General features: G+C 40.3%; 1 protein-coding gene across 5 annotated transcripts in view; it reads right to left on the bottom strand.

The window, feature by feature from the left end:
* Positions 1 to 25,582, bottom strand: part of KLHL2 (kelch like family member 2) — a 116,370-nt gene extending 90,788 nt beyond the window's left edge. For 2 of the 5 annotated variants that reach the window (XM_010364579.2, XM_030918120.1), the window contains exons 1-3: positions 25,238 to 25,525; positions 12,469 to 12,594; positions 3,666 to 3,772 (exon numbers count right to left, since the gene is read on the bottom strand). In XM_010364579.2, coding sequence (XP_010362881.1) covers positions 3,666 to 3,772; positions 12,469 to 12,594; positions 25,238 to 25,263 — 259 coding nt within the window. In that variant the 5' untranslated portion in view covers positions 25,264 to 25,525. Of the gene's footprint in view, positions 1 to 3,665; positions 3,773 to 12,468; positions 12,595 to 25,237 lie in introns of those variants that run through there. The other 3 variants (XM_010364578.2, XM_010364581.2, XM_030918126.1) reach the window with 3 other exon arrangements.
* Positions 25,583 to 26,653: the final 1,071 nt, after the last annotated feature.

Below are 26,653 nucleotides of genomic sequence, written 5' to 3'. Positions count from 1 at the left end.
AATAAAGAAATAAAGTACTTATACTCTGGCAAATACTTAAATGAGTCTACATACACTAAATTACCTAGACCCAATCATAGTGTCTTTTTTTTTTTTTCTTTTTTGAGACAGGGTCACATTCTCACTCTGTTGCCCAGGTGGAGGGCAATGGCATGATCTCAGCCCAGTGCAACCTCTGCTTCCTAGGCTCAAGCGATCCTCCTGCCTCAGCCTCCCCAGTAGCTGGGACTGACTATACAGGCATGTGTGACCATGCTCAGTAAATTTTTTAAAAAATATTTTTAGAGATGAAGTCTCCCTATTTCTACCAGGCTGGTTTAGAGCTCATGGGCTCAAGCAATTCTGCCACCTTGGCCTCCCACAGTGCTGGGATTACAGGCATGAGCAACTGCGCCCTGCCTTTATCTTTTTTATCTAATCTCTGCCAACTTGTTGGCTAAACAGTAGATTCAAAAGTAGAAAAAAAAAATACAAAGATAGCCAGAAAGTCAAAGAGCATCTACTGCTGAAAAACCATAAAAGTTTAGCCTAAATAACAAGCACATAGAAAGATGCTCAACATCATTGGTCATTAGAAAAATGGAAATTAAAACTACAATACTATGCTACTTCAACACCCACTAGAAGGGCTATAATTTTTTAAAAAGCAAGAGCAAGTGCTGGCAAGGATGTGGAGAAATAGGAAGTTTCAAACATTGCTAGCAGGAATGGAAAACAGTGCGGTAACTGGAAAAACAGCTTAGCAGAATTTTTTAAGTATAAATGTACCACGTGACCTGGCAATTACATTCCTAGATATCTACTCCCAAGAGAAATAAAAATACATGTCCACACAAAGAACTGCACATGAATGCTCAGAGCAATATTATTCATAATAGCCAAAAATTGAAACAACACAAAAACATCCATTGACTGGTAAATGGAAAGTCAAAAGTGGTCTATTCACATGGAATGCTATTTAGCAATAGGAACAGCTTCCTTTGAAACATCAGTGACATGGATGAACCTCATAAACATTATGTGGGAACAAAAATGTTCTAAAATTGATTTATGGTGATGGCAGTACAACTCAGTAAATTTACTAAAAATCAGTGAGTTGTGCATTTAATACAGGTAATTTTTTTTTTTCTCTCACTCTGTCACCCAGGCCGGTGTGCAATGACACCATCTTGGCTCACTGCAACCTCTGCCTCCCAGGCTCAAGTGATCCTTCTACCTCAGCCTCCTGAGTAGCTGGGACTATAGGCTAGTGCCACCACACTAAGCTAAATTTCTGTATTTTGATAGAGATGGGTTTTCGTCGTGTTGCCCAGGGTGGTCTTGAACTCAAGCAATCCACCTGCCTCAGCCTCCTAAAGTGCTGAGATTACAGGTGTGAGCCACTGCGTCCAGCCCTGAAATGGGTAAATGTTATGATATATAAAATATGCCTCAATAAACTAGTAAAAAAAAAAAAAAAACACATTAGGTACTCAATTCACACTTTGTATATGTGCCAGAAATTAACACAGTATTCCTATTTTCAACTACTTCAGCGCACAGCAATCTAAAATTTGACTAAGCATAAAAGGTATATTCTCAGACAGAAACCAGTTGAATTGCAAAAGCACCTAACTACTAGTTAGTTGCGATACACTATAAATACTTAGAGAATCAGAATGTCTTCAATGCCTCATTCCCTTCCTTAGGCAAAGCTCACATATTCATAAATCACATGTCAGCTAAATCATGAAGCATAGAGAACCATTAGACAAACACAGAAGAGGGAAACCGAAATGCAGTTTAGATTATAAAGCAAACAGAAAAGACAGCTAAAGACATAATAATAATAATAATACCTCCTATCTCTACCTAGCATCCATTTCACTGGATGTCTAAGGCTCAAGGAATTTGGAGACACTAAGTCTCCAAAGCCTTTTGAGGGGAAAGGAAACTAACCTTGATCTTACAGGTATAAGTTAATCACTCTATTTTTGTCACTCTGTGGACAATAAAACATTTATCAAAAAAAAGAAAAAAGAGTCTAGCTTACAGCTTTTCAATCTTGTACAGAATATAAAGAAATTTACAAAGTTAGAATAAAAAAGAATGGTGATGATGACCATAATAATTAGTGTCAAAATTAACTGATCATTTTCTATGTGTCAAGTGCCAAGAAATTCACACATATGATCTCATTTAATCTTTACGAAAACACTAGGATGTGGGTAGTATTATTATTCCCATTTTCCAGATGGGGAAACTGAAGCACAGATTGTAGTTCCAACACGTAAGTGGCAACAGCAGTGTCATCTGAAGGAAGGCCACCAAGGGGGGGACAGCACTTTACAAGGGAATTCCTGAAGTAGCCCAACACATTCCAGATTGAATCCTCTCTTACAAGCCTTAGAGACCCTCTCTCTCTAGAAAAGTGTCCAGCAGTAATAAATAAGATGTAAATCAAGAGACTAAAGTGAACCCCAAGACATAAAAATCTGACTAGTCTCGCTTCATGGGTATTGACTTTTCAGATCAATCTCAGCTGAAAGGCAACCCTCCCAAACTACATCCTCAACTTGGCTCAGAGCCCACCTGCTATCCTTCTTCATTCCTGATTATTTAACTCTGTTCTGGAACAGCAAGATCATAAAAGGCTGAAAACTGAGTGGGGCTCTGGTCTCCTCACTACTCCCAAGACACCCAGAAAAGTTTTCACTCAGTCCACCTTCTCCATCTGACCTTCTACACTCATCTTCATCTGTGTAAACCCCTCAATCCATCAGGTCTGGGGAAATCCTTCTCTCAGTGCTGCCCATCACAGCCCTCAATGTCTGATCACTGCTGTGGGCACTCAGATCTTGCATACACTATTACCTATTAAAGGGTGCACATCCATCTCCCTGGCGACACAGGAAGCTTTTGGGGCAGAAGCATGTTCACATTGTTTTTGTATGCCTTGAAGTATCTAGTAAAACAGTAGCACCAAAAATACTTAATGGTTTCTAAAGTAAGAAGAGCTTTGTATTTTTGCTTTTTGGTATAACTACATTTCTATTTGTATTTTCTATTTGGCATACCAATACCCTAAGATTATAAACTCATTGATGTAACAGATAAAAACTTCATTTCTTTGTACAGTATATTTTTAAAAAGAATGAGAGTAAAGGATTCAAGTGTGACAGACATAAATTACTTCTTTTCCAGAAGTACTAAAATCATTCTATACATTTTCACAGTTGCCAAAGTAAAATCTAAGCTTGTAGATAAACCGCTTTATTTTCTTGTATTTCCAAATGAAGGATATTAAATAAACATCTTTTTGTTCAATGTAATACTAGATGAAACAAATATAAAAATCATTTTAAAAAATGTAAAAGTGTTTTTCTTTTGTCAAAATAATAAAGTGCCAAAAAGCTATTATAAATGGCAGAAACTAATATACATAAGTATAACTTACAGGGGGAAAGTTGAGCATAAAATTGTGAGTGTCCATATGTATAGGCTTACTGACACCCAACAATAAAAAACAAAGAGGAGGAGGAATTTGGAACAAACCAAGAACATTTTCTTCCATTATAATTCTTCATTTCATAAAAGTAAAATGTTAATAACAAAAGAAAATGTGGTAAGAAAAGCTCAGATCTGAATACATTTTTTAAAATGCCCATAACTAAAATATTTCATACCTGTAAACATGGCATGAAAATAAGGACTACAGGCGGCCAGCACCACTCTATGAGCAGAGATTTCCATGTCTTCTGCCACAATTGTGACATCGCACAGCAAACTTTGACTGTGTAAAAAGCAGAGAGAAAAAATGTAAATGATATCAACAGTGAATGTATTGAACATCCTATGCAAAAATATTACAGTAAAGCCCACTTTCATCAAGTGGAGACTCACGTAAAAGACAGCCATCCTTTGGGACATGACCCCTAAACATGAAGTACATAGAAAACAGCTGGGATAAACACCCAACATGCCTTGGATCCTCATTAAGAATCTTGCCTTTGAAAAACACAGAAATCTTCCCAAACTTGATTACTGATTTTTCAACCTAAAGGCAATTACTGGCAGCAAACCATCAATGGACTGCAAAAGATGAGGTTGTCTGAATAAGAAGCAGCAGCAGAAGTGGCAGGTGTAGTCTGACATGAAGATGAAGAAAAAACACATGCCGAAAACTAAATTGGGTCAAATACCCACCCCCTCCCAACAACAACAACAAAAATCTTTAAAGACCCTACTTCATCAAGCAATGGTAAAATTATATTCAATTACACCTGCTGCTTAAAAGTCTTTGCGCATTTGAAGCTTAACTTAATCACAACATTTTACCAACGCAAAATATCTCATCCCTCAAGGCCAGAAAATATTACATCTAAAGTCAAAAAGCACTTTGGCCAGGTGCAGTGGCTCATGCCTGTAATCCCAACACTTTGGGAGGCCAAGGTAGGTGGATCACTTGAAGCCAGAAGTTTGAGACCAGCCTGGCCAACATGGTGAAACCCAGGCTCTATTAAAAATACAAATATTAGCCAGGTATGGTAGACCACACCTGTGATCCCAGCTATTGAGGAGGCTGAGACACGAGAATCGCTTGAACCTAGGAGGTAGAGGTTGCATTCAGCCAAGATCGCACCACCACACTCCAGCCTAGGTGACAGAGACTCTGTTTCAAAAAAAAAAAAAAAAAAGCATTTTGTTACCTCAAAACAAACCATTATTCAGCAACCATAATTATTATATCTCTAATTTTAAAACAGCCATTGCAATTCACTCGAAAACATGTGGTAAGCATTTCTGACAAGCAGTATGTGGTGACAGATCACACTCTCCAGGTAATTCATAATGTCACAGGATATCTTTAACAGAAAACATTGCTGATGCTTATTCTAGAACAAGCAAGAAGGCTCCGAAGCCTAAAACCTGCCCTGCCAGCAGTCTTACTATGAATGACTGAAATGGGTGTGGTGAAAGCAAATGTCCCTTCCACACCTCACATACCCAAGCACTGAATTTATGTCTATGTGCATAGCGCATGCAGGTCACACTTGGCACCCTCCTCTACTGTTCTGTTTCCTAAAAGGGTGGCCTGCCTCCTTCTGTAATTTTCTAGTAGCTTACAAGCAACATTTGCCATGAGCTTGACCAAGTCCTTGAAGTTTTCCACCTGTTCATACTGCTTACAAACTTGTTCCCATAAAGTTCATGCCAAAACTTTTGGAGAGCCTACTAGTAACTACTCTCCTTCCAGTTTAGGAGAAATGGGAGAAAAAAAGAGTACCCCAGCATCAGTGATGACTGCATCCCAGGGCCTCATTGCTGAGGAGATTGCTTTGCCATTTAGACTATAGTATGGCTTGTGTGTTACAGTTTAATGGCTCATGATGCTGGATGAGACATACAGCAGGTCCCATATTGGAGTCATAAAAGGTGGCACAGTATCACTAATTTATAACTCCTCCAGATCATTTTAGAGAACTGACAAAGTCTACCATCTGCCCTGAGAATATAAAAGCATTCTGCAATTCTATGAATTCTATGGGTTCACATAGAACTAGGGTGGGAAAAGTCAGCGGTGTCAGTGGTGTTTTCAGGAAGGAACTATGCAAGAGTTTTACCTGCATGTATTATTTCATTTAGTGCCCACCACAATGTTATAAAGTATTATTTTTATCCCCAAATTTATAGCTGGCGAAACCAAGGTTAAAATCCTCCAACTAGTGGCAGTGCCAGGATTCAAAACCACAGGCTGACTCCAGAGCCTCTTGACACTACACAAAACCTAAAGCTATACAGTTTTAAGATCTGTTAAAGTTTGAATAAAACAAGAAAGAGAAACAATAAATAATAAATAATAATTTACTTTTTGACATACTATATACTAGAAATAACTTTTAAGTTCTATATATAGCTAATAAAAGCTCCAATTTTAGTGTTAGCACTACCTCTACAGAATATTTTTAAAAATCAGAGTTTGCTCATTCATTCAACAAAGTACTGCAAGACCATCTCTGCCCTTAAGAAGACCAGCAGAAAAAACTGGCAATGCAAAAATTATAGGATAAAGTGGAAAGCACCGTAATAAAGATGTTATGGAAAGGTGGGTGGGGGTGCATTTAAATCAGACTCGGGGTCAGAAAGGGCTTGCTGCAGCTATTGGCCTTAAGCTGAGTTCTAAAAACAAGTAAGAGTCAGCTGGATCAAGAATGAGCACAAGAATCCCAAAGAGAACACGATGTACTACTGCATGGAGACCTGAAGCAGCAAAGCAGAATGTGGAACTGTGGGCCAAGAAGAGTGGGGAGAGAGAAGGGTGGGAGCGAAGAAACTCTGGTGGGAGGTAAGTAGGGTCAGCAGAGCATGCATGATCTCTCTAGAACAAAGCAATCCAGGTTTCTCTTTTGTGACCTGGGGATTTGAACACAAGATGAGTCAAGTGCATAAGTGCATCTTTATGCCTATTTTCCTTCTGTCAGTAATCCCTCCTAGTGCTTTAGTTTCAAGATGGAACACAAGTGGAATTACACTTGAACACCTCAAAAATCACATAACTAATTACATTTGGCTTCAATTACAATTATTCATTGATCCAAACCTTCTAACGTAATACCTGCTGGCTGTCACTTACATTACTGACTTGGCCTTACCGACTTATTAGTTGATGTAAGTTAACTAATAAGGTTAAAACACTGCTAAAATGTTATGCAGACACATCCTGGGTTAGGTCCCAGAGCCACTTTAAAAATTAAGAACATGCTTAGTTTTAGTATTCAATTTTTTATCTGTCTTCAGTAATAACATATTTTAAAACAGCATTAGAGATGAGAGAGCTAACAAACTGTTACTAGTTTGTGTCACTGAGTATACAATGAGTGTTTATCAGTGTGTGTACATTGAGTCCGGCCCTTACCTCTTTCCAAATTTGCATGCTTACAAGAAGCTGAATGACTTTTGAGTGAGAGAGCTACGAATGAAAAGTCTGGCACTAAAAATAAGAAAAACTTCTTTTAGCAGCCCATATGCAAAGTCTTCCATGGTGAATTTCTAAGTTTATGTTCCTATTACTTGAAATCTAATGAGGGAATAAACTGTAGGAAAAGAAGGCCTTCAAAATAATGGAATAAATAAAGTTGTTATTTAGCAAAATTTGCATTTATTCATTCATTCATCAAGGACTGTTTGAGCTTACCAAAATAAACAAGATTAACAGCCATGACAGTATGAAGTTTACAGTCACGTGAGGGAGACAGACAAGGAAATAAGTGATTATAAAATGAACCCATGACTATTAAGATGGGACAAGTGTGGGATATTTGGAAACACACAGGCGAGGCTAGGCCCAACCTTACAGGAAAGCTTCAGAATGAAGTGGCTTCTAAGCTCAAATCTAAAGGGAAAAGAAAGGAGTTAGATAGGCTTAATGTAAAACTCAAATAGCACAGAATAAAGAAAGGCACTCCATCTCCTAAATACAATTATATCATGAAAATTGGTCCTTCTCAGGAAAAAAAAAAAAAAAAACTGCTTTGAAAAGGCATGAAACATGCCTGAGCATAGTAAGGAATCCTTGGGTTTTCTGATAAAAAATGAATGAATTCCTAAGACTGAGAAAAATCTGTCACTGCTTTTAAAATGCACAGTGTCTATCTTCTTAAAAGTAAAATATGCCTCACAACAAGGTGACTGTAGTCAATAACAATTTAATGATACATTTAAAAATAACACCAATGATAAAAGCTTGAGGTCATGGACACCCCATTTACTCTAATGTGATTATTATACATTGTATATCTGTACCAAAATATCTTAGGTATCCCTGAAGAAAAAAGGAGGCTCACTTAAGTTCACTGTTTAATTCACTTGCCATCTAAGTAACAAAGTATGAATTCATACAAGAGCCACAATAACAATTTCACCAAAATTCAACAGCCACAAATCAAATTTTTTATGGATGCACAACAGACAATCTAATCCTAGTTAGTAATATAGGTCCCATGATGCCTAAAATCCTGGAGGAAAAACACAATAACCACTCCTTTAAGAGGGCACGTCGGGCTATTTTGCTTAAATATCTTCTGGAATGTTAAGAACTGCTGTTATGAATGAACAACTCAATATTTATGGGTTATGCAGGATATAAAGGTGAACATTTGGATTGCTTCATATGATTCATCCTTACTGAACACTTTCAACACCTAAATATTAAGGATCAAACTTACATTCCTTGTAAATAAAGCTAATAGGCTGTGCCCCCACCACTAATACTCATTGAAATTATTAAAGCTCAAGTACAGTCTTATCCTATAGCCTAAGAAACAGTAGTTTTTCTTTTTCTTTTTTTAATTTTAAAGACAAAATACCACCTTTTGACAGTTGCTCTTTGGTCATCTCCAAAAGCTAGCCATCTAATTTTGTCAATAAAACTTATCTGGGCCAGCCTGGCCAACATGGCAAAATCCTATCTCTACTAAAAATAAAAAAAAATAGCTGGGTGTGGTGGCACACACCTGTAATCCCAGCTACTCAGGAGGCTGAGGTGGGACAATCACTTGAACCCAGGAGTCAGAGGTTGCAACGAGCTGAGATCACGCCACTGCATTCCAGCCTGGGTGGCAAAGTGAGATTGTCTTGAAAAAAAGAAGAAAAAAACTTACCTGGGGTACAGTCTGCTTCTCTGTCCCCTCTATAGACCTAATACAGTGTGTTGCACATTATAAGCACTCTGTGAAGATCTACTGGGTTTTGAAAATGTTGGTGTTTTGAAAAATTTCCCCCATCCACACTTGGGAAAACTTAGAGTTAAGAGCTGAATTTCCCACCAGAGATGCATTGCTGACCTAAAAGCCATCCTTTCACAACTCCAACATCATTAATCTTAGCATGATGCTCCGTTTCTCAGAAGCCTTCACTGAATCCCACTGCCCAGAGGATTAAGTCCAAATTCATCATACTAGTTAAGCCTGCCATAATTCTGCCCTTCTGTTGCTTCCTAACCTTTTCTGCAGACTCCCCAGGATGAACCCTTGATTCACTTTATCCAACAGATGATGCTTATTCCCTCCCTGGCTTGTGCAATTAATCATACTAGGAAAGACCTTCCCACCGCATCCCCTCAGTGAATCCTGCTGCACTCCCAACAAGGTCCAACTGAAGCCCACCTCTGTGGACTATGTGAATTTTCCTCATAAGAATCCTTTTGGGCACCCACGATTTGCACACTTTTTCACTGCCTCATCCTCCTCTCTGTATGTGTCCGGCAGCTCTGTAGACACTCAAAGGGCATGGGCTAAGTCTGATACTGTTTTTGGATCCCACATAGCCTTTCAGGCATATTAGCTGATTAAGTGCTCACCAATACTTGTTGAATACACTGTTTACATGTGACTGCAGGGTTTTTAAACCAAATAATTTCAAGATATTCAAGCTCTTACCAGGCTGGGATATAAAGCTAGGTCTCTGAGGCTCCTGTCTAAAAACAATTACTTTAAGAAAACAATAAAATGTCATGTACTTTTTCTATTTTAATTCTGTAACTTAAACCTTACAGAACTCCTGTCTTCTTACCCCCATTCCCACAACCACACCTTACATCAGCCATAATTGAAAGTGACTTTTACTCCTAAAATTTTGCTTCCATCAGCCGAAGGTTCACATTAACATTCTTCGGCATACAGCTGTTGCTCTACCACTTTGAGGTTAGAGCCCAAGAGCAGAGTGGTGAGAACAAGGAAGTTCTCCCTTCCCAGAAGTCAGGAAACCACTCTCAGCTACCCTTTCTGGGCAACAGGAAGTTGACACAAGGACAGGAAATAATTAATGATTTTCAGCTGTACAAAGAATAGGCCTCTTCAGAGATTTTTTTTAAAGAATTACTCAAAATGGCTATAAGATTTAAGAATGGAAGAGAATGACATTTTTAAAAAGGTCTGATGAACCCCAACAACAGTCCATTTTCAAAAATACTGTTGGTTGGCGCTTTCATCGAAACAATCCAGGTTATAGACCTGGCAGCCAACACTCTAGCTATTCAAAGGTCATTCTTTGTTCTGAAAATCAGCATTGACTACCAGCCCAGTGACATACTAGCTGCTGAAAGGGTGCCACACGAAGAACAAGAAGGTACTATCTGACAGTCATACGGTTTACATCCAAAAAGGGGCAAACAGATGAAGGAAGACTGGAGCTTATAAACAATCCTAGGGCCAGGCAAGGATACCACAGGGCTTGCAGGTAAGCAGGAAAAACATCTCTAGGCTGAGAATGCCAGAGCAGCACTGAACCTTAGACACCATCCTGTCCATTCCTCTCATTTTATAGTCAGGCTCAAACAAGTAAAACAATTGGCTCAAGGCCAGAGTCTGTCCCAAAACTCAGGTCATTTACCCCAAGAGAAGGAGCACTTGGTGTAACCTTCCCCGCCGTTTAGTGAGTCATGCCCAGGTCAACAGAGACTCACTCACATTAACACCAGCAGAATGCCAAGGCTACCCGTGCCCCACCCATAGGAGTGGGGAAAAAGAACATTTGAATAGTCTATTAAAAGTCAATCTTTTTGGACTTCTCAAAGAGAAAAAAGAGCCATTAAAGATCCGTCTTAAAACAACCAGACTATTTTTCTTACTTTTCTTGCAGTTCCACTTAGTAACCAATGTATTTTACATTCTAATAACTACTGTCAAAACAGGATTAAAAACCCGAAACAGCACCCTCAGACTTGTTGGATTATCCCAGCTATATATTCTCGCAAAGAATAAGTGAAAACCCACATTTTGAAAATGTTGTCAAAGTAATACTAGAAAACAAATCAAATGATCCAATATTCAGTTTAACTTCCTCTTATCTCTCTCGAATCCATTCTTCACCCAGCAGCCAGTGTGTTCAAAATATAAATCTCATCAGGTCACATTCCTGCTTAACACTCTCCACGGGCTTCCTCTCAAGGCAACTCTTGATTAAGACCAAAATTTCAGGACCTCAGTCCAATGGCCCCTCCTACCAACTCAGCTGCCTCTCCTGTGTGATTCTACCACCATGTGCAATGCAGCAACACTATCAGTTCCTCCAATGAGGCCAGCTCCTTCCTACCCTAAGATGTGGCACAGCATTCCCCATGCCTGGAACACTGTTCTCTCTCCCCTCACTCCCATCCTGACTTCATCCCCTTATCTTCTTTTCCTTCTAGATATCAGCATAATTATTCCTGTCTTCTTAAGAAAGCCTTTCCTGACCACTGTTATCTACCTTTCTGGCACCAGCAGCCCTCCTTTGCAGCACATACTGTTATTACAGTAAATTATTTTTGTGATTCTTTGATGAATGCCTGCTTCGTGCAGTCCCCTATGGGCCCATGAGGGTGGCAACCATATTTGTTCTTGCTCACCATTGTACCTACAGTACCTAGCAGATAAATATTTATTGAATCACTAATTGAAGAAGGAAGAAACAAAGAAATGATGGACCTAAAAGGGAGAGTTTTTAGGAGGCATAGAAAGATTAAGGGAAGGTTTAATCCCTTCTTAAGACAGGCTTTCAGCATTTCAGATAGATACATGCAGAGTACTTTCACAAAGGGAATGGTGGGAAAAAGCAGATCTTTCATAAAGTGCTAATAAAACCAAGACTCTTAATACATACATTAGTCTTTTAATTAAAAAAAAAAAAGCTACTCATTTTTCAATCAACTTTTAATACTACTTAAAAGTTCCAGTGATCCTTAGTACACTTGAGATCCTTAGTACCTCAACAACAGGCAGGTCACTGCCCCTAAAACTACCACCACTCCCACAAAAAAAATGGTTACATTTTTCTCTGTCTAAAAGTTTATTTCCATATTCTTTGCCACGGTAAGTTAGAAGCCCTAGACCAGCACTGTCCAATATAAATATAATGCAAGTCACAATTTTATAGCAATCACACTAAAAAAGTAAACAGAAAGAGAAATTAATTTCAATAATATATTCTCTTATTTTTAACTTTTAAAAAAGAAAATAGGGACATGGTCTCACTGTGTTGATCAGGCTGGTCTCAAACTCCCGGCCTCAAGTGATCCTCCTGCCTCAGCCTCTCAAAGTGCTGGGATTATAGGCATGAGTCACCATACCTGGCCTACTATATTCTTTTTAACTCAAAATAGCTAGTATATTATCATTTCTACATGGAATTAATATATTTAAAAGTATTAATAAAATATTTGCATTTCTTTTTTTTTTGCATTTAGAAATCCCCCGTGTATTTTTCACCTCCAAGCTATCGCATCAGACTAGCTGGATGGTTAAGTGGTTACCACACAACAGAGGACCCCACACCATCCACACTTCTGATCAATTATTTGCTCTCTTCCTTTAAAAAAACTTGCAGAAAAAGCTTTTAATGTTCCATGTGCCAGACAAAGCAACAATAGAAGGTTGATTATATACTCACTACAAACAACTGAAAAATAAAGGGATGAAACCAATGGTTGTATGTACATTAGTATAATGATACCTTCTTAATTCGTTCATGACTTTGAAAGCTTTCTTCATATGCCAAGGATTCACTGTCACTGGGCAGTGTTTTTCGGTATTATCATCTTTTGAATCGAGAGGCTTCTGATGACCCTGCTTTGTGCATCTGTACACAAAAGAAAAGAACAAAAACAGAAAAAGGTCTTATTAAAGATCACTTGGTTCAGCTTATCAAACTACAAGAGATACAATGAATGTCTCTTTCCCTACTTATTTACAGGAAGTCTCATGGACGGAATATCCCAATGTAAGGTTAAGACAATCGAGAACAGTTTTTTTTTTTTTTTTTTTTTTGAGACGGAGTCTTGCTCTGTTGCCCAGGCTGGAGTGCAGTGGCTGGATCTCAGCTCACTGCAAGCTCCGCCTCCCGGGTTTATGCCATTCTCCTGCCTCAGCCTCCCGAGTAGCTGGGACTACAGGCACTCGCCACCACACCCGGCTAATTTTTTGTATTTTTAGTAGAGACAGGGTTTCACTGTGTTAGCTAGGATGGTCTCGATCTCCTGACCTCATGATCCGCCCATCTCGGCCTCCCAAAGTGCTGGGATTACAGGCTTGAGCCACCGCGCCTGGCTGAGAACAGTTTCTGATAGACATTATGGTTTCAATTAAAAAGTGGGTAATTACTTCCCTGGTGACAAAGTTCTGTCAAAGATCAACACAGAATACTCAGTAAAAGTGGCTTAGCAGATATCTCCAAATAAAACTGCTGAGAAATGATCTTCTCCATTGGAAATTAACTTGCTTTTACAAACTTCTGTAGTCACATGTTATTAGCAAACCAAGACAGAGCAGGATTATATTTTACACAAACTTCAGAAACTTAGAATCTGATTTAAATTTTGCTCTCTACCTGCCAGGATATATTTATCCCATATATTTTGGACCTATACTAACAAGAGATTAATCAAGATTAATCATGTTAGCTAATAGTTATTGAGTACCATATGGCAGCCACTGTGCTGAGTACTTTACTTTCATTATTTAGTTAATCCTCACAACAACTCTCTGAGCAAATTACTATTATTATTCCCATTTAACAGATGAAGAGAATAGTGTGAGTAATGTGGTAAATGGTAGTGCTGGGTAAAAGTATGGCCAGTCTGATTCTCCATCTTGTTCTTTTCACTAATATTTCAATACCATTTCCTACCCTGGACAGTGAATATTTAAATTTACATTTTTTAAGTACACAAGGCTATACTAGCATTGCTACATGAATTATTCTTTCAAGACTTAGGATCCAAAAATTAACCCAAAAAATCAGGGTCCAATGAGGAGGGGGGCAGAGAATTAACTGCAAATTAATGAACAGAAGAGAACTTTTTGAAGTGATGGTTATAAAACTTTATAAATTTAGTAAAAATCATTGGATTGCACAATTATAATGGGTGGATTTATGGTATGTAAATTATACCTCAATAAAGCTATTACATAAAAAATCAGGGCACCAATTTTTTAATCAGGCTTAAAAATGAAGTCTAAAAATATCATACTTGTATATATATCAAGGAACAAGCAAACATTATTATTAATTGCTGCACTTCTCTTCCTTTCCTGACCCATTTTTAAAGGGATGATTCATTTTTAAACATTATTGTTCATTAATTCATTCAGCAATTTTTTTTTTAGTGCCAACCATGTACCAATCACTATTCTTAAGGCACTTGGAATACATCAGTGAATAAAACAAAGATCCCTGTCCTCATAGAGCTTGGAGTCTGGTGGGGGGAAGCGGAAGACAACACAAGTCAGGGAAGCAACTGGCATGTTAGGAAATGGTGTTATGGAAATAGAAAAAGCAGCGCATGGTGAAGAGAGTGAGAAATGTGGGGATGGTGGTGGGGTGTAATCTGCAGTAAACATGGTGCTCAGGGAAGGCCTAGTTGAGAACTGAGATTTGAACAAAAGACTAGGGGGGTTGAAACGTCCAGATGGAAGTAGTAACTACAGCAAAAGCCAATATGTACCTGGTCTGTTCCAGGAACTGTGACCCATGCAGCTTGAGCAAAAGGCTAGGGCTGAGCAGGAGAGGGGAGTGCAGATCACAAAGGGCCTTTTAGGATATCCTAAGGCCTTTCCCTTTGAGTAAAATGAGGAGACACTGCAAAAGAGTGACACAATCTGACTTATGTTTTCCAAAGACCACTTTGGCTGCTGGTTGAGAACAGTCAACAAGGGTCAAAGATTAAAAGGGGGCAACTATTCAGCAGGATATTACAGTAATTCAGTAAGAGATGACAGTGGCTTAGGGAGGATAGTAGCAGTGGAGGTGATGAAAACTGGCTGAGTTCTGGATATTTTGAAGATACAGCCAACAAGATCTGTTTAAATAACCTTATGACACGTCGAAGAAAGTCAAAATGACTCTAAGTCTTTTGGCCTGAACAAGAGAAAGGACTGAGTTTCTGTTCATTAAGTTGGGAAAGGCTGCAGGTAGAAACTGTTTGAGATGGGAAGATCAAGAGCTGTTTTTATACAAACTGGTTTTAAAATATCAGACATCCAAGTGAAGGCACCAAACCATCAGATAAATATTGGAGTCTAGAGTTGGAGAGAAAAGTTTAGCTGGAGGCAGAAATGTGGGAATCACTGGTTACATGGATGGTACATTAAGCCATGAAACAAGTACTCAACATTAAGATAACCTCTAAAATTAACCAAACCCCAAGCCCCAGAATCAGCACTAATTGAAGCACCTGCCTCTCTGAGGGCTTGCCTACTACAGGTGCCCGTCAGTTCTACTTCCTCACCGCTTGACACTTTTTAAGAGGCCTAACAAATGAATTAACGCAAGGCTCTACCTCCACAGGGAAAGCCCACAGCTGGAGTGGGAGAATAAGGAGGTTCCGCTCTACTCCCTACGGCCTCTTGAAGGTGTGTGTGTAGGGAATTAGTTACACCCAGTCTAAGAAAGGAAAAGCACTGGTAAGTCTAGAACCCAAAAAGATGGCAGAACATTCATGTCTGGAGGGAGAGGACTGGGGAAACACTTTATAGTATAAGACAGATATTCTCATTCTACCTATAAAGGAAATTGTAGGAAACCAGGGAAAGGGGAAACTGCATAGATATATGCAACCCATGCAAACTTTCTAACCATGTAACATTGAATGTCCGTATATGATAGCAAGGCAATACTTACTCTATATCTACTTGTAGTTTAATAATTTAGAAAGTGCAACAAAGGGAGAATGTTATACTGAGGATTAGCAAAACTATCATAAAAGAATTTTCAGAGCTTGAAAGCAGAAGCAAAAGCAACTCTGCCCCAGAAAGAATGTCATTATTTAAGAGTCAGGAGTGTTTATATTTGTTTAAGAACTTAGGAATTAAAATTCCCTGCATTGGAGAATTCACTTTAAGACAGCCGCCATACAACAATCAATGCCCATATTGGTGCTCTCTTAAACCTATTTTCAGCTCCTCCTTTCTCTGATGTACTACAGAAACTCTGCAAAGAAGACTTTATTCAAGGGCTTAAAGGAATAAGTAAGAAAAAACACTGAATTTTGTTAAGTGTTCTCTGTACTGAGAGTCACTTACAAATACATCACCCCTTTCTGCAAACTTCCATTTTCAAAACTAATGCCCTTTCCATAAATTTCCATTCCCTGTGTGGCTTTATGTTAGATGGCTTCTCATTTAGAAGCAGAACAGAAAATGAAGCACAATGTCTAAAACTACAGATGTGAGAAATATATATATACTAGGAACAACGAGTTAAGTGAGGGTAAAGGTTTACCCTTTAGGTTGTACCACATTAAATCAAGAATTACACCTTTGCCCTGCTTCCCTTCTGAAGCAAAGTGCTAGCCTTTTCCAGAAAAGCTTCTCATTCTGAGAAATGTCTTCCTTAAAATACCTGAAGATATTTTTCCAAGTTCCTTTCACTTTTAACTCTTTCCCCAACGCTGAGACTCCTCAAGTAGTCTGGCAATTATCCAATAGCCTATTGTTATCAACACATACTCTAAAATAGTTGAGGTTTCCCAGGGTTTGGATCCCAGTGTACCACTTGCTAAGTTTTTTCATAGATATCCTAAAGCGTTCCTTCAGTGACTGACTTCTGCAAATCCCTAGCTGTGGACACGGGTGGCTTCTCAGATGAGATGACTTTCTGACTCTGCCTAAGAATACACTATTGATGATAACTGAATTCTCAGAGAGGAAGAAAACAAAGACTCTAACAGGGCTGTCTCCCTCAAATAGTCAAGATTTCCAAACCAGGCAAAGGTTTAAACCTACTGTAACAATTCTGAGAACACCACAGAAATGAAGTAAAACTTCTTTAGACATGTATTATTGGCTTTGGAACAACAGTTTTCAGCAGAGTGAAAGAGAAAGATCAGAATTACCCAAGCAATTTTTTCAAGCCACAAATAACCACCCCTTCTCACATGAAAAGTCATACAAGTCCTTTTTAGAATTAGCTATAAGTGGCCTGGCGCGGTGGCTCAAGCCTGTAATCCCAGCACTTTGGGAGGCCGAGACGGGTGGATCACAAGGTCAGGAGATCGAGACCATCCTGGCTAATATGGTGAAACCCCGTCTCTACTAAAAAAATTCAAAAAACTAGCCGGGCGAGGTGGCGGGCGCCTGTAGTCCCAGCTACTCGGGAGGCTGAGGCAGGAGAATGGCGTAAACTCAGGAGGCGGAGCCTGCAGTGAGCTGAGATCCGGCCACTGCACTCCAGCCTGGGCGACAGAGCAAGACTCCGTCTCAAAAAAAAAAAAAAAAAAAACAAAGAATTAGCTATACGTACATGATGGCATCTCCAGGGGTATAGGGTAAAGCCAGCAATGCGTGATTTTTAAAAATAATCATAACACAAGTCACGTTAATATGTCCTGCCAGTAACTTACCTCCCACCTCAGAATCATCCCAGATTAAAAACAAATGCTTTAGAAAATATGTTGCATTTTTAGAAAAAAAAAAATGCAACTATTCATGTGAATAATGCAGCTGTGAAGTTTAACAGGGGATCTAAAACATTTTGACGTTTAGGACACAAATACTTGGCCCTTGGGTGGCCACCATCACTGTTCTCGCCTTTGCCTGTTCACCTCAAAAGCTGCAAGACTCCCTTGCTTGCAATGAGTCACCCACAATTACTCACGAATTTCTGCCAAGTTCACGTCAGCAGCTGTTGTTTTCAAAGTCAACATCCATACCGTACTGTTTTGACGTTTCTCCATTATTTTATAATATTTCTTCTATTTCTCTGCTGTCTTCCCAACTAAACTTGCATTCAGAAGCAGGCATCTTACTAGCATTGCTCTCATACACAAATCCAGGATATCAGAAGTAGAGAGTCAACCATAACTAATATTTTAACTAAAATTTGTTATGTCATTCTACAGTTTCTCAACAAAACACTCTCACATCCTTCAAACAAATAGCCACTATATTACGAGGCTGTGAAGGTAGAGGACTTTCTCAATTGGAAACACATTTGGGTCTACAGTAGGGCTGTGATTTCAATTTTTGCAGTTAGCTAAGGCAAAGAGACACACTGTAAATTTTCTTCATATGTCTGGAATTTAAACTTTCATTAGGTATGGAAACAGCAGACTAATCTACAAACATATGTTCATATTACCAAATAAATATAGCTTTTTAAAAATGTTAACATTTGCCTTATAGACATGTAAGAACTTGGATTAGGTCTTTAGTATGTAGACCCTTAGAAGTGAATACGAGGTATCTTGTGAGATTAAAAACTTTGATTTCTTTTTTCTTTTTATTACTCACTTATCCAAGAAAAAAAAATCTGATCTTGCATCAAGTTATAGAATGCCTTTCAGACAATATCACAATGCCACTGAATACTTTAAATATATATAGTTAAAAATTATTTTTCCGATTTTCCAGAGCTGAAAAGGAAACATCTAGAAAAGCTTGAATTGCCAAATTTACTAAAATATATTAACAGTTAAAAAGCAGAGCCCTGAACTCACTGAAGGGCAGATAGAGGTATTAAAGAGTACCCTTTTTCTCCCTTGTGCAGCTGTATGTTAAGCGTGTAGGGAAGCATTGGCAGGAGGAGGAGGTTGGGACGTCTGAGGTGGAGAGGCTGATGGAAGTTGGAGTATAATTGCTCTCTGATAGTAGAACAATAGAGCTGTAAAAAGCTCTGCTTCAGTTCAACTCAGCTTTCTCTCCCTCTTTCCCTCCCACCTACATGACAAACAGAACACAATCAGGCACTTTTTGTCCCTAACAGTGACTATTACCAGGAAAAGGACCAGGGTAAAACCACGTCTTATGCAAGATCAATCTCCTAAGGAATATTTTATAAACAACTAACAAAGCATTGTCAGAGTGGGATATTTGTGAGGTGCTACAATAGGGAAAAGGAGGTCGATGATCCATTTCAAACATTTCCATTTCTTTTATCACTTATATTTCTGACTTTTCTTTTGCCCCTCTTCCTAGTATTGCCATCACTTGGTTGGCAGGGGGCGGCAATATGACTCGGCAATTCAGTTGACTGGGATACATTTTGTAGCACTTGAATGAAAAGGTACTAGATGAGGACCAGAATCAGAAAGAAGCCCTAAATTGTGGTTCTGTCTATGCCAAATACTAACCAAGAGACCCTGGATTAGTCACTTAGCCTCTGTGGGCTTCAGACTACTTATAAAATTTATTTCACAAATATGTCTGATGTGAAATGTAATATGAAAGTCAAAGATAATAATACCTCACCTACTTATCTCAGGGAGCTGTATAGGCACTAGGCACTACATGAATGTATGCAAAGTTTAGAAGAAAATTGTTGAGTTGAGTTCAGGAGCTAAGCTGAATATGCAGATATATTTTTATGGATCTTATTGGCCTTCATTTTTAATTGCAACATTCAACTCAAAGTTAATAGCAATATTCAAAATGACCAAAGCTAATGAGTTAAGTATTTGTTTAAGTGCTGCCTAGATGCCCACTGCATGCCTTGTACTAAGAAGGGTAAGAAACATTAGGAAGCCTGAATTGAGATCTTCCTCCATTTACCATCTAAATGGGAAGGTACATGGGAAACCACCAAAGAATGGCACAAGTCAGTACACAGGCGCAGCGACAAACACTATAGGAATGCAACGATGAGCTGGAATGAGTTGGAGCAAAGAGGAAAGACTTTGTGAAGGAGATCGGGCTCCAATGGGGCCTTGGAGGAACTTCAAGTTGTTATAATAGGGGACGGAAGAAGAGAAGCATAGGAAAAGGCTGGAGAATCCTGGCTTGTGGACAAGGGAGAGTTTTAAAAGCACATGATGATCTTGGATATATAGGATAAGACAAAATGATGGAGGGCTATGATTGCCTGAGTCTCTGGTTTTGATAAGTCAAGTCGCTTCACATGACTCTAAGATGTTGGAGGGTCAAAACAGTATGGGGACTGAAGGATGAGGAGAGAATACAAAGAGCTCAACGGAAGACCAGTGAAAAACTTCAGGTATCAAGTGATGAAATCCATTCATCAGAATAGTAGCAGCCAGAACGGACACTTGAAATCAAGACTACAGTTCCTGGAGACTAATAAGATATGGAGGATAAAGAAAGAGAGAGAAATCAAAAACTATTCCAATGTTTTGGTTATCAGGGGCCAGAAGAATGGTTATCCCATTAAATAAGTGAAAATGTTATAAAATGAAGTCAGTTTCTGACCGAATATCAGTTTTGGATATCTTGGGTTTAGAGGTATAAGCTAAGAGTAGAGATGTGAGAAGTTCAAAATTCCACACCAAAGCACAGACCTAGAGCCCAGACTCAAGATATAGATGGAGCTAGAACTCAGAGATTAACAGTCGATTGAAAAGAACTGGCCAAGGCCTGGAAATACTGCCCACAAACAGTGATAGAAGAGAAGCCATGCAAGACAGAAAAAAGTGATTCAACAGAGAGATTAGAATCCCTGTTTTTCTAATACTTGATAAGCTTGAGAAAGTAACTTAAACTCTACTTCTTCATCTGATAAATAAGACACGTACCACTATAAGGTTGTTGACAAGATTAAGCGAGATTAAGTGATAAAGTACGCAAATCACATTTAGCAACCTAAAAACCAGAGAAGGAAAACCAGAAAAAGAGCTATCATAAAAAGCAGGGGCTTGTTTTTCAAGGTAAAATCAGAGAATGAAACTGGTCAAAGGAATATTTTAGCAAATGCCAACAGTCCGAAATGTAAGAAAGTACAGTGCATAACACACAAAAAGTATACTGACCCCCTCCCTGCAGCAGTTATCTCAGGGGAAGAATTAAAGAATGCCTTTGCACTTGCTATTCTCTATACCAGGAATGTTATTCCCCCTCTGGATTGTGCTAAAATATCACCTCGCCAAAGACACCCTGACCCTATCTGAGCTATTATTATTATTCTCGACCCTTTTATCCTGCTTCATTTTTATTTATTGTACTTACTACTAACAATATTGCGTATTTGTTTGCTATTAGTTTTAATCATAGGAAAAGGAACTTTGTTTTCTGAGATATCCCCAAAATCTGGCCATAGTAGGCACTCAATAAATATAAATTAAAAACTCAGACTGCCTCACCATAAAGAGTAAATGCATTTGGATTTGGTAGAACACTACAGAAATGCAACTTAAAGTGAATTTCCTTCTCTGGATCACCTTGAAAAAATCTTCTGCCTGATCTTAAGAAAGATGTTCAATGGTCTTCATAAGCACTACTAATGTAAATCCATAACAGCCATAGATGGGTGAACTTACAGTCACCTTTGGAAAAGCACATTTACTAATATTTACTGAACGCCTACCATGTACATCAGAAACAAAAGGTTTGGGGCATTCTGTGGGGAGTAGGTGGAGTGATTTTCCAGCATCAGAAATTTTTTAAACTACCACATAAATGCTACCTATTTCCAGTATTCACTTCTTAAGTTCCCAAATGCACCTCAAAGTTGTCCCTGTATGTAACATTTCCTTCAACACACATTGATCCACATGTCTTCTTTCACCATGACCTTGTTTGTGGGCCATTATTACTCCTAAATATTTTAAACATCTTTGCCTATCACTGGGGAGATTCACCTATGAAATGATGACAGATGCCCAATGTACATTTAATTAAACAAAAATAAGAATGTACTCCAATGCACTATAACAGACAAACAAATGAATACTGGGTAACCCATAGCAAGGTTCCAAATTCATAGCAACTGAATCTTAGAAAGAATATTAAAGGTCATCTGGTCCAGTGGACTGCAAATGTCAGGCTTCAATGAACTTTTTACTGATCCATGTCAAAATGAGGACAAGGTAATAAGTTTTCATAAGGCTAAATGTTTTAAATTTAAAGACAATCCTTTAGTCAGATTATATCCTTCCTTATATTTGAGGAAGGATATTAAAATGCGTTTTTCTTTCATAAAAAGATGGTGATAGTTGATCATTGTTTTATAAATAATTCTTTTACTTAGCAAAACAAAAAACTTAGGAATTGTTAGACTTAATTGTTTTTTTGTTTTGAATTTTACAGGTCAGTGAAATTCAAATATGTGAGAACCTCTGCTCTAATCCAACCAATCTTCTGCTGCCTAAATGCCTCAGAATATGGTCAACAAGTTGTTTATCTGCCTATGCATGATCACCTCCGATGACAAGTCTCTAGTAATGTGGAACCATCGACTGAAAAAAGATACGGTTCTATCTGAGGGATGCTTGCTTAGTTTTGTGAAGGAAAAGCAAAAACATGAAGGCTTATAGAGAGTAAGCCGACTTGTGACCACGGAGCCAGTAAAAAAACAAGTGCCAAGAAAACTCATCAGTAAGAGAAGATCAGAGGGATGCACTGAGGACTATACCTCACAGTCTTCCTTCAACTTATTATGAAAATCCTTTACACAAATGACTATAAAAGCCAGACTGTAAAATACATTCCTAAGGTCAGGGCTGGTCAATTTACATTTCCTTTTGCACATCTCAGTTTACCATCTGAAACTCTTTTACTAATCTACATCTAAACTCCATCTCTCAATTTACTACCTGAAATTCCTTTACTAATCTACATTTAATTTTTTAGTTACACACCTTTCAGGTTTGATCAGAAGCAAATGTAACACAGTCTCAATATCACCCAGACCCCAAAATGAAACAGAATCTAAATGCCACATATACTCAAGTATGCAAAAACAATAAGCAGAAATATATAGTCCAACAATTTTTAATTATATGAGAATTTAAAGGATGAGAAGTTGGAGGCAAGGAAGAGAAAAAGCACAAGAGATCAAAAGCTAATTTCAAGGAGTCCATCCTGAAAGAAACAGGAATGGTGGGTACAGATGCCTGACATCCCTCCAAGACAATGTGCCAACGGGCCAATGGAGAACAAGGTGCGATCTGAGAACAATGTAAATCTGGATGTTAAGAGAAACACAAGCAAAAGCACCACACACAGTGCCAGGCAGAGACAGGCATTCAAACATTTGCAGATTGAACGCATTAATAAACAGACACTTACACAAAGAGAATCTGGGGCCGTGCTTCCAATCACACCATCCAAGGCACTTTAAGTCCAGGTCAAACATCTTTCTTTGCCTTAAAGCTCAGGCTAAAAATCTAACTTTATGAAAAGCTGAGTCTTCCTAATAGTTTCTACTGGCCTCTGGCAGTGAGGCCCGGTAAAGTTCCTTCCTAAAGACACTGCCTGCAAGTCTCAAATCCAGCACATGGGATCCATGGTGGAAGGATGTTAACGGGAGTGGAGGCAAACAGGCCAAGGAGTGGCAAGGAAAAAAACTATTTCTGATCCAAAGAATGGCAAATAACACCGTAACGAGTTCTTGAATTAGGTTTAATGCTGGATAGAACCAAATGAAAATAAAAACCTACTTGTATTTATAATTAAATAGACAGAAACAAAGAAAAGGTCTCACCAACTTCAGCCACCCATGATTGAAAGAAGTTTTAACAGTTCTTTCATCCAGGCTGGCATTCCAGGTTTCCCACTGCATCTCGACCTCTCACTGTTTCAGCACTATTGATGGAATCTCAATGCCAAAAAATGGTGCTGGTCATCAAAATGATGATTAGCTGATCTACCCTAGAGTCAGTTTATCAATGTTTGAATGCATACATCAATTTCATTTTTTATTATTTCAATTTAAATCATCTGTGTCTCTATTCCCTCCCTCCAGAGCCTACTTTTCCACACCCTTCTTTTCACCTGCATTCTAAGATTCCCTTATTCTTTCCTTTAGTTCCCTCTGTTCCAAAAGTAAAAAGGAACTGCAGGAACTTATATAGAAGGCAGGTTTACTACAGATAACATACCTACATGTTACATATTATATACCATGTGCTGTCTAAATACAGCTAGCATATCCTGCCTTAAGTGCTTCTGAGCCTGGGCAGACCCCCGTGTGCTCATGCTGCTGATGTAAACCATCCACCATCATATTTCCTACGAGTTCAGGTGCCTTCCTCCAGCTTGCTGAAGAACATGACCAAATCTCACAGCCCTCAAAGCCACAGCTATCGAGAGGTGACTAAGCCCCTGCTTCTGTCAGCCCAGGAAGGCCAATTCAAGAGTCTTATCGTCTACCCCCTAGATTTCCACGACCTGTTCCACTCAAGCTAAAAATTCTGAAACGCACTTTTAGAAACTGTCGTTTCAGAATCCTATTAGCTCTCCTTAAAGGGTTGAACATCAAAAAATTATTCAACCCAAGCCAAGTATCCTTATTTTGGCTGGAATTCTGCCAAATAACCACAAGAGGCTGGTGCGGTACAATTGGTATGGAGTGAAGCTTGCCAAATCTAACCGGAGAACGACAAGCCTCCATGAATAGGCTCTCATGAAAAGGTACACCATTCTTCAGGATGAGGTTTGTCTGCGATTTGAAAAGTCAGATTCAAAGGACTCTTGTTCCTAAGAGGGAACCAAAATTGAAATTTTCGAAACTCCTGGGTATTTACAGTTCACTTTTACCAACATGTTTTTAAAACTAAAAACTAAAATTAAAAAAAAAAAACCTTTTTCTGAATAATGCAATAATGTTTTCTACATAATGTTTCAGCTATTATTTCTAGAAAGTAATTCTGTTGCCAGTGATCTTGAATGTACTTGGGTACCAAAGAAAAAAGACACCTGTGCCTGGCAGGTCGATACGCTACTAATTAGCCCGAGGTACGAAGGAAACAGAAGATGCTCTGATATCTGGATAAAACGTTCTGCAGTGCCAGGTAAAAGAGGTCACATGCCCTGAGCGACCGCCGCTCATTTAGAGTGATGCAAAAGCTCCTCGGATATTAATTTTGTTAGAAATTCGGGGAATCAAGCAACCTAGAATCAATTCATTTAGACAGCGGGCGACTGGTACTTTCCAGTTTCCTTTTTTCAACGGACTCAGTGCATCCTAGCTTAATCTCTTATAAAGGGGTAGGCAAGCTGGGCACCAGGTGCCCATGCATTTCAGGAAGGTACACACAGGATCGGCAGGGTCACCCATGCACAGCCCCACCCCGAATCTTCTATTTGCCCGAGATGGGGAAGACCCTTCCCCAGAAATCCTGGGCAGCGTTTTAAGTCACCGCCTGGCCAGGCTGAGTTTCCGTCCGCGTCCGCTCCGGACTGCGGGCACCGCGCCTCGTCACGCCCCGCATCTCCCACCTCCCGCCGGCCCCGGCGGCTCCAGGCGGCCGTCCCCAGAGCTGCGCCCGCGGCCAGCGACACGCGCCGCAGCGGCGCGCTTATCCGCAGCGGCGCAGCCCGCCAGCCCGCTCACTCACGCGGGAGGCAGCGGCGGCGTCTCCATTGTGGCTCCTCTCGGGCTTCAGAACGCAGGCACCGACCGCCGCCGCCAGCACCATTCCAGCCGCGGACGCCGGCACTGCCCGCCCGCCGAGCCGCGTTCCATCCGCCCCGGAGGGGGCGCCGCGCTTTCCTCACCGCGCGCCACCACCTGCGGCGGCGGCCCCCGCGGCCATGGCCGGCTCGGCCAGGCGCGCTCCGTCTACTGCGCGGCTCCCGCGCTCGCCCGAGTGCGGGGCGGCGGCGGCGGCGGGACCGGCGGGCGCGCGGGCTCAGCCACTTCCGGGTTTGGCCCCGGCCGGCGCCGACGCTGTGACGGGACTGCGATGCGGCCTCCCGCGGCTGCCTAGGACCCCTCCCTCGGCGCCTCCCCTTCCTCCTGCTGCTGCCGCTGCTGCTGCTGTTTCTGCTGCTTCTGGAGGCGGGCGGGCGCCAGCCGGGAGCGGGGCGGGCGTGCCCAGACGCTGGCCCGCAGGCCGGGACGCGGGCGGCGGCCGCCCACAGCGGGTCTGTGGATCTGTGGGACTGAGTCGCTGGAAAAAATGGGAGTGGAGGGGGTTCTCCGTGCAGAAAAAGGGCGGCCGAACGCACGGCGTTCGGATAATGCCCGGTATCCACTTACTGCTCTGCTTCGCGGGCGTGTACACGTTATTCTTTTCATTTGAGCCTATACCCAGGGAGATGGGAAGGGTAGGCATAACCAACCAGTGCCCTTACAAATGGTGGAATTGAGTCAAGAAGAAATGATTTGCCTGTCCAGTGTCCCAAGCAAGAAGCTGTCCCTTCTCAGTATGCTATCCATTCCTTGGACAAGTGAAGTGAGCATCTGCTAGGCAAGGTTTTAGTGCTGGGGACGTGACATCAAAACGCAGCAAGTCTCTGTGCTTGTGGAGCTGTCCATCTAGACGGGATGACAGAAACAGTAAGTGATACTTACCACGAAGAACATAAATGAGGATGAGGAGAGGGAAAGAGATTTTATAAGGAGTGGTCAGGGAAGGACTCAAAAGGCATGAGTTAAACAGAGATGGAGTAACAGGGACTTTGAATAATGTAAAGAATGCCCAGGGCAGAGGGAAGAGCAGCGTGGAGACTGCTAAGCAAGATCCTGCCTGCCTTGTTGAGGAACGGGAAGGAGAACAATGCAGCTGGTGGTTCTCCAAGTATGCCCGCTGGAAGCAGTAGCACCTGCGAACTTGTTAGAGATGCGAATTTTCCAGTTCCCCTTTAGACCTACTGAACCAGAAACTCTGGGGGTGGGGCCCAGCAGCGTGCGCTTTAACAAGCTCTCCAGATGATGCTTGCTGGGGCCGCGAGGGTGGGAGAGCAGAGTGAGGTCAGGAGGACAGCGGCGGGAATGGGTGTTGCGTGGAGTAATCACAGATCACCCAGGC

Source organism: Rhinopithecus roxellana, chromosome 2, assembly GCF_007565055.1.
Source record: "Rhinopithecus roxellana isolate Shanxi Qingling chromosome 2, ASM756505v1, whole genome shotgun sequence".
NCBI lineage: Eukaryota > Metazoa > Chordata > Mammalia > Primates > Cercopithecidae > Rhinopithecus > Rhinopithecus roxellana.
The sequence above is the reverse complement of the archived record's forward strand: the minus strand, read 5'-3'. Positions and strand labels throughout refer to the sequence as shown.